Source organism: Rhipicephalus microplus, chromosome 8 (genome assembly GCF_043290135.1).
Source record: "Rhipicephalus microplus isolate Deutch F79 chromosome 8, USDA_Rmic, whole genome shotgun sequence".
Taxonomy (NCBI): domain Eukaryota; kingdom Metazoa; phylum Arthropoda; class Arachnida; order Ixodida; family Ixodidae; genus Rhipicephalus; species Rhipicephalus microplus.
The window spans coordinates 33,825,537-33,842,921 of NC_134707.1; the positions used below are offsets into that span (position 1 = coordinate 33,825,537).

Genomic DNA, 17,385 nt, shown 5'->3' on the forward strand with positions numbered 1-17,385 from the left:
GCTCGATAAGAACAAAGAGCGGCGAAGTTGCGAGAAATCGCCGAACTGAGAACGTCGCTGGAGACGACACTTCGAGAACAGGGCCCGTTTTCATCGGGCACAACAGACAAGACACCATGCGGGACATTATTCGTTGTCTAGCACAGTTTAGCGTTATGTTTGAAAAGCAGCACGCCGTAGCACGAAGGCTTATGGCCTGCCATGATCCAGGTATGCATGCTAGAAGAGTATTCGCAAATAAATCAGACTTGCTAACGCTGCCGTGCCCGTCGTGGCCTGTGACGAATTTCTTTGCCATGTGCTGTATTTGCGCTCATCACTAATGCAATTATACTCACGTGAAATGTAAAACAGGAGAACTAGAAATGTTCGTAAAGGTTGTGCAGCGAACCTGCAACTCAGAGGACACATTTTCAAGGTCTCGTAATTAATACGAAGGCTTTTCGTAAAATGGGGCAGGTAGAGAAAACTACTTATCTTTGGTGAGTATATCTCAAATTGTCTTGATAAAACAGCCCCTCTACTTTTACTTTCCTGCAGGGAGCACACCGTCTTGCTTGAACGAATTCTCTTTGAACCTCTAGACCAATGTCACGTGGTCACGCTAAGGGGTTCGCTGACTTGCCTGTATTTGTTCGAACGGGACTTCGAAAGTGAAGGACTCATTGTAGTAAGGATTCAGGGTGCACTTCTTGATGCTGGTCTTCTTCTTCTTCAGCCTCTTGCCATTCATCATCAGTGCGATTTTCACGTACGGGTCTGAAACACGGAGCATCATAGTACATGTTGTAAAAAAAAAGAACACCAATCTTTCAGCTATGGTTCGTAGGCGATAGACACTAATTACTGAGTCTTTTAAACGTGGTCACTGTTGTCGTGAAAGCGCCCTAATTAGAACATACCTTCCACTTTAAGAACACGTTAGGTACAATTAGCATATTCTGAGGAGAGTTTATTACAACGTAGCCCGGCTCGTGATAGAGAGAAGCCTAGTTAAATGAGCAGAAACTCAGAAGTACGAATCTACGTTTTTGGTAATTAACGTCGTAATTGTGGCTTATTGATGTTATATACATCGATAAGCCACAATTAGGACGTTATACATACGCACAGCTGTATATGTTATATACAGCTGTGCTGCGAAGTTTGCATGATTATGGACAGTAAAACACAAATGCAATCTCGTTTACTTGATAAATCATCCAGCCGTCTTGTTTTTGAACCGGCGGAGTTTTCTTGAAGTTAGAAAGAAACAGGACGTTATCTAATGCACTACAAAAGCGTTACTTAAAAGAAAGGTGTAAGGAGAATCGTCAGTTATGTAACTCACTTGCATTTTTTTGTGTAGATTTGTTAACCCCTGACTTCCCAAAATTCTTAGCGCAGTTCACATGCACTCGATGCACACCTGACTGCCCAACGTGAACTGAAAAGCCGTTGATATCGTAGTTGATAATACGACACAGCTTTGGCTCGCTAACAACTGGTGCAGCTGGGTGACTACCAGATAGCTGGTGGGTAGTACGAACTCCAATTCCAATCATATCATAATGTATCAAAATCGAAAATATATACGATCATGCCAGACCCTTGGCACAGTATACGCCTCGCACACCTTCTTGGATACCCCCCCCCCCCCCCCCCCTGATACGGCGCACAACCCCATACGTACCTCACACGCACCGATATACCCCTAGCACACCCAGATATACACCTCGCACACCCCGATATAGGCCTCGTACAGCCACATATACACCTCGCACACCCAGATATACTCCGCGCAAACCCCGAATTAAGCCTTGAACAGCCCCATATATACCTCGCAAGCACCGATATACACCTAGAACACCCAAATATTTACCTCAGACACCCCGATATAGGCCTCGCATAGCCACATATAGGCCTCGCACGCACCGATATACGCCTAGCACACCTAGATATACACCTCGCACACCTTGATTAAGCCTTGAATAGCCCCATATACACCTCGCACGCACCGATATACGCCTAGCACAGCCGGATGTACACCTCGCACACGCCGATATAGGCTTTGCACAGCCTCATATACACCTCGCACGCACCGATGTACGCCTAGCACACCCAAATATACACCTCGCGCACCCCGAATTAGGCCTCGCACAGCCCCATATACACCTCGCACGCACCGATATACGCCTAGCACACCCAGATATACATCTCGAACACTCCGATATAGGCCTCACACAGCCGCATTACTGTTTGCTCCATTACCACATAAACCTCGCACACACCGATATACACCTCGCACACCCCTGATGGAGATTTACTGCAAATATTTCTTTGGACCCAAAAATACTGGCTGACCCTGTGGATAAGGACCATATTACTACTTGTATAAAGGTAGATGAACCCTGTGACTAAACAGTGCTACATACCAGAGAGTCCTCCAACATCCATCTTCTTAAGGTTCTTGGCTTCCAGGATAACAACAGTCAGCTTGCCGGCCGTGGGAACGTAACGGAGTGAGAAACAGATGTCACCCAACTTGTTTTCCTGTTTCGGCAGTGGTGATGTTTTTTATGTAAAATAACATAAAACATAGGGGAAATTGGGAAAAAAGAGAATGATTTAGTCAGTAGCAGTACAAATAAGAAAAGCATCTGTCTGTGCCGCTTCGATAAGCTTCCTTACAACAAAAAGCGACGATCACTGACTCGTTTGCCAGAAATGTACACACTGAAACTTGGTGTTTGGTCAGACTCGCATACAGGCTTAGGAGAAGCTGTGCAAACGGTATTTGGCAAGACGCGTACAGATGGCGCCACGGCGAGGTAGAATACCAGATTTTGTCGCCTAACGGGTTTTCGCGGAAAGAGAACGCGTTCTGTGTACACACGCTTTAATGCTGATAAGCTGTGAAAGCGTGTCTTGTCGCATTTGTACTCTGATCTTCACTTTGACATCGTACCTTGCATTGCAACATTTGCGTGAATACACCCCGCTCCATTTTCCCGTTGCTCTTCGCATCTGATTCGTGAACTAATGCCCCAAAATATTTCGAGAAAAAAAAATAGCAACTGTGCCTTGTATTTATTAACTGTGATTTTCCAGTTTGTGCTTTTAGTTTACATGCACAGTTAGACGAATAGAGGCTTTACAAGCTTAGTGACTTACAAATGATGACAAACGCTAAAAACAATGTTTTATGAATGAGTTTGAAAGCTTTATGTTACGTGTTCGATGCACGAGAAGAGGAAGATGAAGTGCCGTAAAAATCTACTAAAGGTAACGCAGAAAATCGTTTCATTACTATAAAAAAGAAACAACAAAAATTGCGGACTTTTCAAAGGGTATAAATTGGTTTTTAAAAATAAGTTGCATACGGCACCTTCAAGCACTATCACTTATTTGTACTGGATGTATACATTGTACGAACGATTCCCTATGCGTCGTACAAAATTCAAGATCGCAACCTAAGTGAGAAAGCTGTCCAAAACATAGAACTTAATGTTGACCATATACATGCGCGTGTGATACTGAATAAATATTTCGCTTATAGTGTGAACTTCGTTACGCTTCTATGCTAGAAACGTACCATACGTGAATGAACTGAAAGGATAAACTAGTAGGCCACCTAAGCTTTCTTGCCAGCCAGCTACAACTGAAGACCAGTTTTTCTATTTCACTCAGACTAATGAATTCTCGCAGTTGGTTACCGCAGATTACGATCTTATTTGTGAAGATGTAAACACGACACCGGGAGTGCATTTTCTACGAGAATTCAACAGCGGTAACGACATTAGCTGTCTCATGAGAAACTAAGGCACGTCGGGAATAGGCAGCCATTTTTGATTACCTTGAAGGCATTGGCATGAAAATGTTGACGTCGCTAATAATGATATTTAGGAATCATGGGTATGAAAGTATCATGTTAATAATGCTACTCTGAAGTGAATCTATACGTCTGACTTATATGGTCACATGTCAGACGTATGGGAGATTTTTTCTGAATCTATATGCCTCAGTGCATGTTCACTTATAACTTGTACCTTCAAGCGCCATATCTTGTCTGAACTTTTATAAGTCGTTCAGCCTGCCTCATAAGCGCATCACCACTCGACTAATTGTGAAACAAGCAATATGCAGCGCCGCACTCAGACTTGGTTAAACTGTAAGCCAATATGTGGTGGTGGACGTTGACAGTTTGAATGACTCATACAACGAAACATCAAAAACAACTGTGTTCCAAGCTTGTCCTTGTGAGAACCAGGCTCTAGTTAAAATTATTGAGCAAAGTCACCCTCAAGCCAACGATGGGACTTCTAAGCAGCAACGAAAAATGACAACACTTGTCAGGTAGCTGAGCTCTTCGAAATGAACTAACAACAGAAGTTTAGCAGAAACATGCTGGCAATAAGTAAGCTGGAAATAGATAAGTGGGTTACGCCACAAATTTAGGCATTTTCTTTGAACATCTGTCGTCCTTCGACATGAACTTTCACGTCGGAATGAAGTGTCTTACGTGATGGTTTTGGACAACCATGATGCAGGGAATATTTGTATGAATGACATTTCGGTTGTTTTTTAGGTGGTCAGAAACTCAGCCGTCTACAAAACTACCCGGACAGATTGGCTTCTTCTCAGCTCACAAATGCAAGCAGATTAAATGACAGCCTACCTGTGACTGATCAGTGAATGTGAAAACCTCAGAAAACTTGACAATATGCCGGCGCGCTATAAAAAAAACACTAAGCTTCTTCAGATATTCTAGTCTCTGGATACAGACCCTTAGTGAAGTTTAAAGTGCCTCCCACAGAGTTCCGCTTATTGGAGCAAGGAGAGGACACTCTTCGCCGCTGCATACTGTGTTGAAGAACTTGATGCCTCATCTGTCATACCTTCATGAATGCATGACATATGCAAGCCGATGAACCAGAAAAGAGTCCCAGTAAGCTTAGGAAAGGTAATGTGATCTGGCTTTCATCTTTTAGCAAACGTAATCTACAAAGGGCAAACTTAGTGGCTGAAGGCAAGCTTGAACGTTTTCGTCTCAAATCAGACGAAAGCAAGACGACCGTCTCAGTTTTGTAGGCGTTTACTCCGAAAATAAGATTGCCGCACGTTCTCGCAAGGACCAGCCATTGCAGATGACATGACCCACAGATACACAGCAGAAGCACGACACACATCGAAAGCACACTCGCTAAGGAAGACAAGACGACTCGCCACAAACAGCGGAAAAAGGTGAGGTTTGAGGGTGTGGCAGATAACATCCACTACTTTATACGACACGATACGACACGACACAAAACACATACACGTACACAAAAGACGGCTACTATATTTATAGTGCTGTCGTGAGACCATCTGTTGATGGTCGCTTTTTTTGTGAATGCTTCTATTTTTTTTCGTTTCTGGTTTGGCTCACGATACGGGAATGCCTCTCTTCTGTGGCCGAGGTGTGCTCCAGGATACTCCGACTGTGTGACCCTCTATTTAACTTTTGAAAAAAAAAAGACTTACGAAGACATGCACTGTTCCTCGACGTGCAAGTGATGCTTGCGGAAAGAAACACCAAAGCGAACCGAAGGACAGCTCATGCAATATGCAGAAGCTCGTAGAAACGTCCGGAACAAGGCGTGTTTCCGGAGTCCGTAATTTTTGCGGTGTGTTTGTGCCTTGGTGGTACACCCGTGTTTGGCTTCCAGTCAAAAACAGCACTTCGTATTCGCTGTTCGACGATTTGCGAACAAGCCGCAAGTTGTGATAAAAATGCAGGGTTTGAAGCGATAGGAAATCCTTGCACAGGCAGAATCGCCGGAACATAACATTTCCTTTTGAGGATTTTTCGTCTCTTATGCAGTCTGTCACTTTGAAATCTCTTGATCATATTGAAGCATCACTTTTAGGCTGCCATCGATCAAGCAAAAAGTGTGCCAAAGTTGAACACATTCTTTTCAAAGCAGTATTTTACAGCAAGTGTAAAAAGTATGGACGGCCACGCTTAAGAGGTTAGTTCTGATATTCTGAAGGTGGGCGTTAGGCATAGAATAGTCCTTCGTATACAAGATTTTTGGTCTCACCGTAGCGAGAATGGAAAAAAAAGCAGATGAAATGCGCCTGAAGAAAGCAATACATGCCTGAGTAAAACTCAAAATGCGAACGTAGGCTTGAAAAACTCTTGCAACACTTTGTGATACAAGTGCAATATGTTGCTCAGTGGTTCAAGTATAGTTCTTAAAAAAAATACACAGCTGTCTTTTGAAAAAAAAAATGAAGCGGATCTTTGTCAAGTGAGTCAAACAAGAATGCGAATGGTGCACTGTAGGGTCGTAAAAAATACGCATATTTTGGAGAACCGAAGCAACCAAGGGTGCAGCTTAAGGTTTTATTGAGCACGTGCAGAGAAAAGTACGTCATGTCTTCTGTATCTGTGAAATATGAACTCAGACGGAGAATAGGGCAAATACCACACAAAGAAAAAAAACATTTGTGGTACTGCCATAAACTGTAATGAATTTCAAGAAGCATGCTTCGGTGGCGTGTCTCGCGTGGGGCCTTCGAAACAGTTTGATGAGAATTCGGCCTAGAAGTTGTTCCCGTCTAAAGCCCCACCATGAATTTCAAATCAGAATGTCACATCAGGTGAGTTAATAATCTGAGGTTTGACGCACCAGAACCACGATAAGAGTATGAGAGACGCCGTCGCGCAAAGATCCAGAAATTTCGACGACGTTAATGTACACTGAAATCGTACAGTACACAACCTATGCGCCATACTGCCACCCAACAATGGCGGATGACATCAGGTGAGTTTATCGCAGTTTATATTACACAATAATTTTCACTGACACGAAGTGGCATTCTTCTCAGTGAAGTCTGAAACATTGGTTTCAAACCATCAGTGGCATTTTTTTTTCACAAACCGAATTACATTTGTATGTTTCCCCGGTTGGTATAGTTTAGGTATACGGTGCAAGGTGCATTAGACATTTTATTCTGCATGGAATATTTCGCAAGTTCAGCGTATATGTCTCAGTGCTGTTTTAGTTGTTATTCACAAAAACACTGCACGTTATGGTTTGCGAGCATAACGAAGCTCTAAAGCACGTGCCCGAATAACATTTGCATTAGGAAAAGTAGTCTTCGCGCTTGCCTTTCTTTCTTTGCCGTTTTTACAAGCGCCCAACGATATATTGCAGGCAATCCATTAGAATGTATATGAGCGGTTAATATGGACCATACAATGACTCTGATTTAGTTTCGGAAGCTATGCCGACTGATCGTGTGAGCCAATCCTAATGATACCATGGGATAGTACATTTTTAATTCAACGACGAAAACCTAGTTAATAGGTTAAGTTATTCTTTAAAAAAAAACGCACGCCTGTTGAAATCGCGGGCTCCGAAAAAGGCATTTGTTCGCGATGGTCCTTCAAAGGTCTTGTTAACGAAAAACACCAAGAAGAAGGTTTCAACACGAGACTCGTAGCTTTTTCTCACGGGGCAACATTGTAGAGCATCAATAAGCCTCAGTGCAGGGTCACAAGATCGTATTCCAATGGGTACCCAGTCACATTGGAATAAAGGAAATAGAAGAGGCTGACCGCCTCACCAAGAAAGCATTGAACGAAGGACGGGATTGCGCAATCTCTTTGTCTGGGGCGGATATTCGCCATTTTATAACGCAAGGAGCTAACCATTGTTTGTTTGATGGAGAAGGGGTTCGATAGCCCTAAATCAATGGAATCAGTACTTTATGAGGCTTATCCACACAGAAAATTTTTCATGGCGACAGACCTCCCACGACACTCAAAGACATTATTCCACAGGCTTCGTTCGGAAGAAGCATACACAAACATCTTCCTGTACAAAATTCATCGATCCAATTCCTCGGAATGCCATTGTGGTCATGCAGAAGAAATTATTCGCCATATTCTTTGGAGTGCGTTAAATACGCGAATGAAAGAGAAAAATTAAGGAACAAATAATCAAGTTTAGACAGATGGCCCCGCACATTAAAGAAATTACTTGGACCATAGCCTGAGATACATTTTCAGAAAAGGTGAGCATCTTTTCGACAGACTTCGTAGGAAAGACCGGTCTGGATAAGTGCCTGTGATAGACAGCCAGGGATTGGTATATATGAAATGTGTTAGCGCGTATACTGACAGTAAAAAAGGAAGGTGTGCATGTGAACACCTAATGACAATGTGAACTGCTGCAGGAAAACTGTGCGTTGGCATAACATTTGAACTGGTTTCAATGTGCTATAACGTTTTTTAATTGTTCACTTTTGGGTACCATTCAGTATTTTATGTTTTTTTTCGCTGCAGAACTTATTGATATGAAGTAGCCGAGGCAATATGGATTTCAACCTCTTCACAGCAAAACAGTTAGAACAGAACAGAACAGCATCCCTGTCCTGGGCGACTTTCTTGATAATACTGGTTACAGGTGGTGTTTTACCATGCCATAAAACAAACTTTCGACATCTTCGGAAGCTTGCACTTTTAGATCGAACGGTGAGCCTACCTACAAGTGATTCGTTTTCTGTAAACGATGTGTTCAGCAATAATTGAGGGAAATCTCAAGATTTCTGTTCTTGATTGTCAATAAACAAAGATCGATTCCAATTGCTACAACTCATCGAAGGTGCTAACTGTAAGAAACTAGATAAGTTATGCAGGTGCGTTTGCTGTTGCTTTGAGTGTTCTGTTTGCCTATTTTATTTTATTTAGAATGGCGTTAACTCCCACTTTTCTGGGAACATCTCAAAGAATACCTGACAGTCGCCATGCCTTCCACTTTTGAAGAAAATATGGCAAACGCATCCTAATGAGAGCAAGGTTTTTTGCTTTATTATTTATAACGCATTTGTTCTGTCAAAAAATCTTGATATCTACCGAAAGACGCAATTGTTCGTCGAAACGAAGTACGAGAAACCATTGAAAAACAAGCATTCAGCTAAAGACAGCATATAGCCAGAGGAGTTGGTGGAAACGTACAAAGAAATACATAACAGAACATGTAATCCTTGTTGTTGCACCTGGAAGAGCAAATGGAAATGGGATGGCGGAAGTCAACGTGCAAATGTTTCGAAGTGTGACATTAGTACGACAAACTTCAATCTGCTCGTCAGATCGAGCTAACGGCAAAAATGAGGCGAATTTCAGGTGGCTAATTAAAGAACTTATCGTACAGGAACACCTACTTGTACACTTTTTTTCGATTTTTACCCTACTCATCTTTAGGAGAACATGAAAAGTTGGAGTGAATCGCTTTAATTTAAGCTCATCATTCCTAAAAACCTCGTCGAAGTTTATATATATCGCGAGGAGGCTTTTGCATGGATAACCACTTTTTTACAAGCAGTAGAAGAGTTCATACCCGACCTAGATGTTACCCGAGTCTCTAATTGGTGTCGTCACGTCGTCACACGTGTAGAGTTATGTTAGCTATGCTAACAGGGCTGCACTGGTGCCGTAAATGAGGCTTACCTAGATAAGCGATCCTCTGACAGCAGCCTATATTTACACTTATGCCAGTGGTAGCTATGATGAGCAATAATGCCATCAGAAATGACAGAAGAATGCTGTTTTCGTTTGATTCACGAGCGTGGACAACACGGCACTCGCTTACTGGGATGAGCACTGCTCGTCTAAGTACAGCGCTTTATACGCGAAACACGATGTGATAACGCCGGATATGCTTTACGATCACTTTTGCTTTAAGTGCTTTTGTTAATGTATCGGGGAACGTAATGCTTCCCAGGTTACGAGCGCAACCTTCTGGCGTAACGACTCTGTCGCACGGCCTGTGCTTGCAAAGAAAGAAGCCAGTGGTGTAGCGCACTGCGGTCATTTAGCCCCTTGGGAATAACGACCCATTTCTGTGGCCGCTATGTCATTGCCATAAATCATTGTTTCCCGTAACGGCGGAGGTGTCTCAGCAAACGGGCGCTTCTCATGCTTCTGCACTTCTCAGCGAAGAATCACGTGGTGTGTCTTAGAACCTGGGTTTTGTAATTATACGGAAAGTCGGGCTGGTTGGTTTAGCTGCATAATGCATTGCGTGCGTTCTTCTTCTGAGTTCGCTTAGTACTTCATTTATTCGAATTCGTGTTCTGTATGGTCAGCCTAATAGACAAGAGAGATTGTAGAAGCGTGGAATATGTCTAGAATTCAAGGCAGTCGGGTCAATCACCCATCGGTATAGCGCTGAATGACAAGGAAATGGATTCGCTGAAGAAGATGTGGTGGTGGAACGTTTATGTTAAAGGATTTATTATTTTTATGTAAAGCAACATACTATGCAGTTTTCTGCTCATGCATGGTGATTGTGCTTTAATTAGTATATATTGTGCTTACCGATCAACAAAGGTCAGTCGATAGTCTTCGTTGGTCTTTGTGAACCTTTCATTTGTGTATTTTCGTTTAGGGTGCAAAAGTTTAATTATGCTGTATTTTGGCTTAGAGGCAATGTCCTCCGGATACCCTATCGAGACAGATTGTGGGATTGGTCCCCGATAGCTGAGGCCAGGAAAAGAAAGAACAAACGGAAAGAAAACAAGATTTTCAGAATTACTCGTTCTCGAAGGCATGGCGTATCACGTAATTCAGGTGCCATTTACAGAGTTTACATCGAAAACTTATCACGCAAACAATGGCTCACTTACAGGGCTTTCCGTTTTGAGAGCAGGTTTCGCGAAGACTAAAGAGATATGATGACAGACGTTTATGTAACGCTACATCTTACAAAACACACCGAAAAAGCTTCTATTTCGCAATTATGTAAAGTGGCACTTGGGGGATAGCTAGCAATCGGAAACTCCGGTAATGGATGCTTTTTTCCTGCTGCAACGCTCCCGGATTGCGTAAGCTACATGCGAAAGATATAGTTCCTAAATTAGCGAGAGTGCCTGAATTCCCACTGCAAGGACGTCAAGCCCTTGCAGAGTTTCATGTCATCTTTGTAGAATCGTAGAATCATGCGGAACACCGCGGAATGAAATAACCACAACAAAAAAAAAAACAAGGAAATACGAGCGTTTCTTGCTTGGAGCTTGTAAAACAAAGCGTAATCTTAAAACCATACGTAACAGACAAATAAGCGATGAGTGCAACCGAAAACGCTCGGGAAACAGCTGCTGTTTCGAACTTTGTCATTACATGTCGCCATAATAAAGGTCACAATAAAAAAGTGTGGCCTACCTAAGCAAACACTGAAACTCGATCGCAATTTCAAAGTACCTGTCCACCCTGCAAGATGCCCCTTTCCACTTTACAAAATTATTCTGGATGTAGCCACCCAGACTGTACAGTTGGCTCGTTTTCGGTAAACCATCAGCGACTGCGCCATCACCTGTTTGCAATCTTGCAGAGCGCGTTATGGTTCGGCGACGCCGCTTTGGTAATTCCACGCTCGCGGAGAGCGTGACAATCTGCTCCTTCAGCTACGCACATGTTTCACCGAACAGTCGGGGAGCTCTTGTCATTTTCTACAAATGGGGCGAAATAGAAGTTAGAAGCCTTGATCTGCTAGGCCTGGGTGTGAATTGGTGGACAAGTGAAATAGCGTGAAGAACAGGGGATGGGCTAGGTAGTCGCACTATATTGTTCTGAGCGCACTAGGCTCATGGTAAATGTACTAACACATCATTCCAATAACATTCGTTAGATTACGTGGCGAAATGCGTGCTGCATTAGAGTAAGAAATAAGATACACATCACATTCACTCATATAGTTCAATGATCAAAAAGTGTTGTTCTGGAAATCGTCGGACCTACGCATTATGTGCGGTCCCTCCACTCGCTCTGCCTCGATTCGAGAAGCTCAGTGGCAGCGCCACCTCTTGGCAACAGTGGTTATTGTGTACGTGTGATGGTGATTGCCACGACTATCTTCGGCGAAGCAGTTAGATGTAATCGCACAGGCTACGGGGTAAAAACTGACAGCCGTACAAATGAATTTCCGCGGTCTTTTTAGTCAAGCAACGGCGTTGCAGTGAGTTCGGTCTAGGTATGCGCCAACTTCAAGTGGAGGACTGTTTAAGAAAACCGGGGTAAGGATTCCCTTCCTAAATTTTCAGAAGCACGAAACCCGGCTAGGAGCGGTGGTCTGTTGGTCACGTACGCACAAACCGTTGTTCGTGATTGCTCTTGATTTCTAACGCTCCAAGAGATATCGTGGTACATGGAGATCAGAATATATGCCGAAAGCCTGCGGAGACTCTACGTGAACATGCTGTATCATTTCACAATATAATCCGTAGACATATTACGGGAGAACATTCTGATGCGCTTGGCAGGTTCATTGTGAAACGCTGGCGGCGTTAAGAGGCTGGGCAATGGATGGTACGTCGAGCATCGTACCGACTGTTCAAAGCTGAGTTGTCGGTCCCGTACGTTTCTTGCAAGAGAACATGCGACTCTGTCGAAGTTAAGTAGGAAAAACTTCAGCTAAAATTCTAGAAACGACAAGCTAAATACAAACAGAAAAGACGATAGTTCCTCCTTATTGGAAGGAGCTAACATGGTATCACTATCAGGGCTGTCACATAAAAAAAAAATCGGCATTTTTCCATCATACCAGGTTGTATCAATGTAACAACGCCTCCAACATTAAAGAAAAAAAAAAGCCAGTGCAAACGCTGACGCCTCAACTGGAGCCATCGGTTTGCTTTAGTTCGGAGTTTGGTCGTGACGTGACGCCACATCAAGAGTACACAGCTGATTGAGCCACACGTTCAGCCTAGCGCTTTCCCGCGGAAATGTGATAGACTCTCCTTCCGTCTCCTATGTCATGCATCTGTCTGATTTTTTTTCTTCATGCTCTTTTGTGGCGCGAATCAATGCCACAGTCGCCTCACAGCGCTTCTAATGTCAGCGCATGCAGCATCATTGCAGCGACGCTTCCCCATTGGTTGCCCGTATATCGTCAGGAACAGCGACATGCTATGTCAAAGCACCATATCTCTTACAGAGCCAGCGTGATCACCAATATAGTGAACATGAAGGATGCAAGACGTCCCCCGCGGATCTGTACACAACTCGACAAAAAATTACTTGCAATTTCCGTCATGACAGGCTACCTAAAGGGTACTCTGCTTAATGATCGCAAATGCCACGCGAAGGCTAAGCGATGGACGAGAGTTGGAAAAGAAGAGAGAAGAAAGGGGTGAAAGACTGGATTGGGTGCATCTGGTAGCCACTGAAAAAATAGAGGGGGCGCTGGCAACAGCCTTCGGCTTTCCATCGCAGACCCGAAGCATTATTTTACGGAGAGCGTGACTCTGGATGTGCGCGTGATGTGCGATACTTTGCGCCGTTGATTGACGAATGTTTTTGAATGTAGCGCCGGTGTGGCTAACGGACATCGTGGAGGGAATAGTGCTGCAAAAAGGAGAGTCGCTTCAACCTGTGATCACACAAGTGCACTGAACTTAGTGAGGTGTTCGCGCCAAGATGGGACGTGCAGAAATTTTGGCGTTTGATACTGGAGCAGCCGTGGGATATGGCGTGGTGCTTTTTTTTTTCGCGGCTTGCGAAACGGCATATAGCACGCAATTTAAGAGGTATAACGTTCACCACATTTTTTACGGAGTTGAAATCAACTTAAATCGGCTTTTCATTTTGGTGTTTTTTTATCGAGCCTGTCAACTTCACCATATTTACAGCGTCATGTGACTACAGGATGCATGCCTGTTACCCTGTCGAGTCAATAAGTCGTCAGGGTTAATGAGTAGTCAGAGTGAATATTAAAGGCAGATTAAGCTGGTGTAGCTTGTGCGACATCATACAAGCCTAAGTAAAATAAAAAAAAACAGGGTAATATTTACCATACCAACAGTAGACGTCAAGGGTGGAGAATGAAGTAGGATTACTCCAATAAAATGGAACATCACGAAGAGTGACTCTACGAAGGCCGTAATATGTCTCAGTGAGTAGCAACAAACCAAAAAGAAATTCTTGTAGCCGCGTGGCATTACTAGATGTATGATGAAAGTTAGTGCCTCGAAAACGGCACTTATGACGTGTTTCCGGATCCACAGTAGCTAAGCCACCGGTGCACGGAGCCGTTGAGGTCTGTTCGATTAGGCTCCCAAGAAACCATCGCTCGTGCGCGAATTCTGGTGCCACGACGTTCTCTTTAGCGACACTAGCTAATCTGCGCAGATTTTCTCGAGAAGTTACGTGCAAGGAGTATCACGTAGGGTACGTCGGCACACGCGCGCCATGATTAATATTCTACGTTCTCGCAACTACGGCCCAGTCACGCACTATGTGTGAAAGCCAGCCTTACACTGTGGATGCATCGACTTTTGGGTCGATAGGGATAGGACATACACAATTTCATTTGGCATCGAATGCTGGCGTACCATTTCTACCTTTAAAATGCCCCGAGTGAGCAATATGAGCGAACACTGGCAAAAACGACTACATAAATAGCACCCAGTTAGGGATTTCTGGTCATGGCATAAATTTTTGAACGTCTCAGTGAAGGGCACAGAGTGCGACACAGCAAAATTGGACATGTACGGCTCTACCCTGGAAAAGCCACCATCGATACTGTTTGAAGGCTCTTTGTTATCTGCCACGACTTGAACCTTAGTGTTTCAGCATAATAGACCCCGTACTATCAAGGAAGAGGCGAATAAGGCCAACGATGTTTTTATACTCAGCGATAACTTTTATTGACAGTACGGTGGTGGCTACGCAGCCAAAGCACATGCCTGATACCACGTCGAGAAATAGTTTCATTGGTAATTTTTAACTTTTGTCTAGCCGAAATGAACGCTGCTTCGTATATCACGAGACTCGGAAGAATTACGGGAAATCGTACGTAACAAACGGTTATTGTTCACTTGTACGAACACCTTCCCTATTTTCTCATGTTTTAAAATAGCGCAACCTTTTCATCCCACCCGTTTCCCGAAGTAAACATGGTGTCTAGAACGTAGTGGGTCAGCGTGCGGCCGCCAGCGCGCTGTTTATTTCTCTAAGAAAGAATACACTCATAATAAGGCACCACAATGTACGCTGAACCAACCAAACGCTTCTCCCGTTCACCTTTTTCGAATATATAATTCTCTAAACGTGTTAACAACGCGAGCGAGCTAAACCGAAAGCAACCGTAAGCTGCCGTACTACTTGCGGAGGAACACGAACTTGCGGAAGCCCCACAACCTCAGCCTTCGCAGTGTCGAGATAACTTCTCGGCGATTGTAGAACACCCCGTGGTCATGCACTAGACCTAATAAAAAGTTACCTTAAATATCGCAAACAGGTGGTTGAAATAGATAGAAATTTCTCAGAGCTGGAGCCTATTACTAAGGGCGTACCTCAGGGAAGCATCCTTGAACCCCCTTTTTTATAGCCTATATAAATGATTTAAGTCGAATTTATACAGACGCTAAATACGTCTTATATGCCAATGATGTCAGCATGTTTGTTTCAGCTGAAAATAGTGTCACGCTTGAAAAAAAAGAAAAATTTTCTTGTGAAACTAAAGCTCTGGTCATTTTGTAAATATTTAAACATAAACACTAGTAAAACAAAGGTGGTACCATTTCAACCTAAAAATAGGCCCGTTAATGAAAACATACATCTCAAGTATGGCGATACTTATATTGAGCTTGTAAATAGTATAAAGATTCTTGGAGTTACATTTTCGAGCAATATGCCTTGGAGTGAACACATTGACAGTGTGCTGAGTCAGTTATCTCGCGTAGTGGGTATGGTGTACAGTGGCAAAACTGCTCTACCATACAAGGTAAAACTCTTACTTTATAAATCGCTTTTCTATTCACATCTTACCTATTGTTTCTTGGTATGGGGGACTACAACTTACACGAACTTGCAAAAACTGTACCTGATGCAAAAGAAGTATATTAGAATCATTTTTAACTTGCCGTATGATGCTCACACTAGCGAATTGTTTCAACGGGCTGGAATACTACCCGCACATCGTCTCTACAATTTTAAGTTAGCATTGGCAATCAGGCGTGAATTGAAAGAAAGTCGACATTCTTAAGATGCATGACCTCTCAAAACTGCAGCCAAATATTACATTGTTTAAAACACGAAATAAAGAAACATGGAAAATAAAAACTTTGAGAACAAGCTACTCCAGAGATAAGTTTACCTACATAGTTCCTATGTTACTTAATAAATATGTGAAAGCAGGCATAGATTTTTTACACTGTACACAGATTTAATTGCGCGATATCCACATGTTTAGTTTTTAAGATTTCTTTGCAGTTGCTATATTATCATGGTTGCTGTTTTTATTTTTGGAATGTGGACTTGATATTTATATCTTCATTTATTTTTATTTATTTATATATTTGGTGTTGTTGTTATTGTTGTTGACTTCACATTGCTGATTGTTTGCCACTGCTGTCGTGCTAAAAGGTAGCTGTGGGCCTTTGTCAAGCTGCCTCTTTTAGAGAGCAGCTTTTACCTGCAGCTGTCCTTCATCGACTATTGATGAAAAATAAAAATTATTATCATTATTATTATTATTACTATTATTATTATAATCATTATTATAACACGCAAGCGAACACAAATGAGATTGAAGAGGTATAACTTTTGTTTGCTGACATAGTCGATACGCTTTTTAGTAATTTGTGTGAACTCAGTGTTTGGACGCTTCTTTTTATTTCGTTTAGTTCCTTTGTGTTCGCTAGAGAAGGTAAATATCTGGATGCACTAGGTCGTCTATGTGTGATGATTCAACAGTTTCAAAACTATATTTCAATTGCAGTGTTAGCATGAGAGAACAAAAAGTTGAGGGCATCATACTTAGCACGCAGCGTTGTGACGAGCGTTCCCATTGGTTGCACTTCAAGCTATCTTAACACACACCAAGTGAAAATATCTGGCGACGTTGGACTGCCATGTAACAGCCAGTGTCTCTACATTGTGATTAGCATTGTTTACATAGATCACGCGCTTGCCGATATCCGCAACATTTTCATGCTGATATGTGCATATATATGTCCCATCCCCTGTGCGTAAATGAGGGTAGTACAAGTCGCAAGACATACTTACCTTACATATTAGTCATAGGACCAAAAAATCGCAAAACCCCTTACATATTCTTCAATAAAATAGACTGTAAATCAACACCATTAGCCACCTTCAAATGATAGACAGGTGGCCAGTATTAAGGGCAGTATTCGAAATAAAGCCGTCATTTCTAAACTGCCGCAACTGTGATATATAAAAAAAGACAGATATCTGTCTAGTTTCTGCAGTTTGTGTAGATAGCATCAAGTTTGAAATGACCAATGAACTGCCTGCTATAATGAGACGTTTCTTATACTGCCGATGGTACATAAAGTGCGCTAATGCTGAACTTCTTGGGTGGTCGTTCGATCATCAAGGCACAAACACACAGT

At 42.7% G+C, this 17,385-nt stretch overlaps 1 protein-coding gene across 3 annotated transcripts in view; it reads right to left on the bottom strand.

Annotated features, from left to right (window-relative positions):
* LOC119164359 (synaptotagmin-1-like) overlaps nt 1-17,385 on the bottom strand; it is a 144,876-nt gene that overhangs the window by 1,538 nt on the left and 125,953 nt on the right. For 2 of the 3 annotated variants that reach the window (XM_075871502.1, XM_037416534.2), the window contains exons 7-8: nt 2,415-2,532; nt 626-759 (exon numbers count right to left, since the gene is read on the bottom strand). In XM_075871502.1, coding sequence (XP_075727617.1) covers nt 626-759; nt 2,415-2,532 — 252 coding nt within the window. The remainder of the gene's footprint in view (nt 1-625; nt 760-2,414; nt 2,533-17,385) is intronic. The other variant, XM_075871503.1, reaches the window with a different exon arrangement.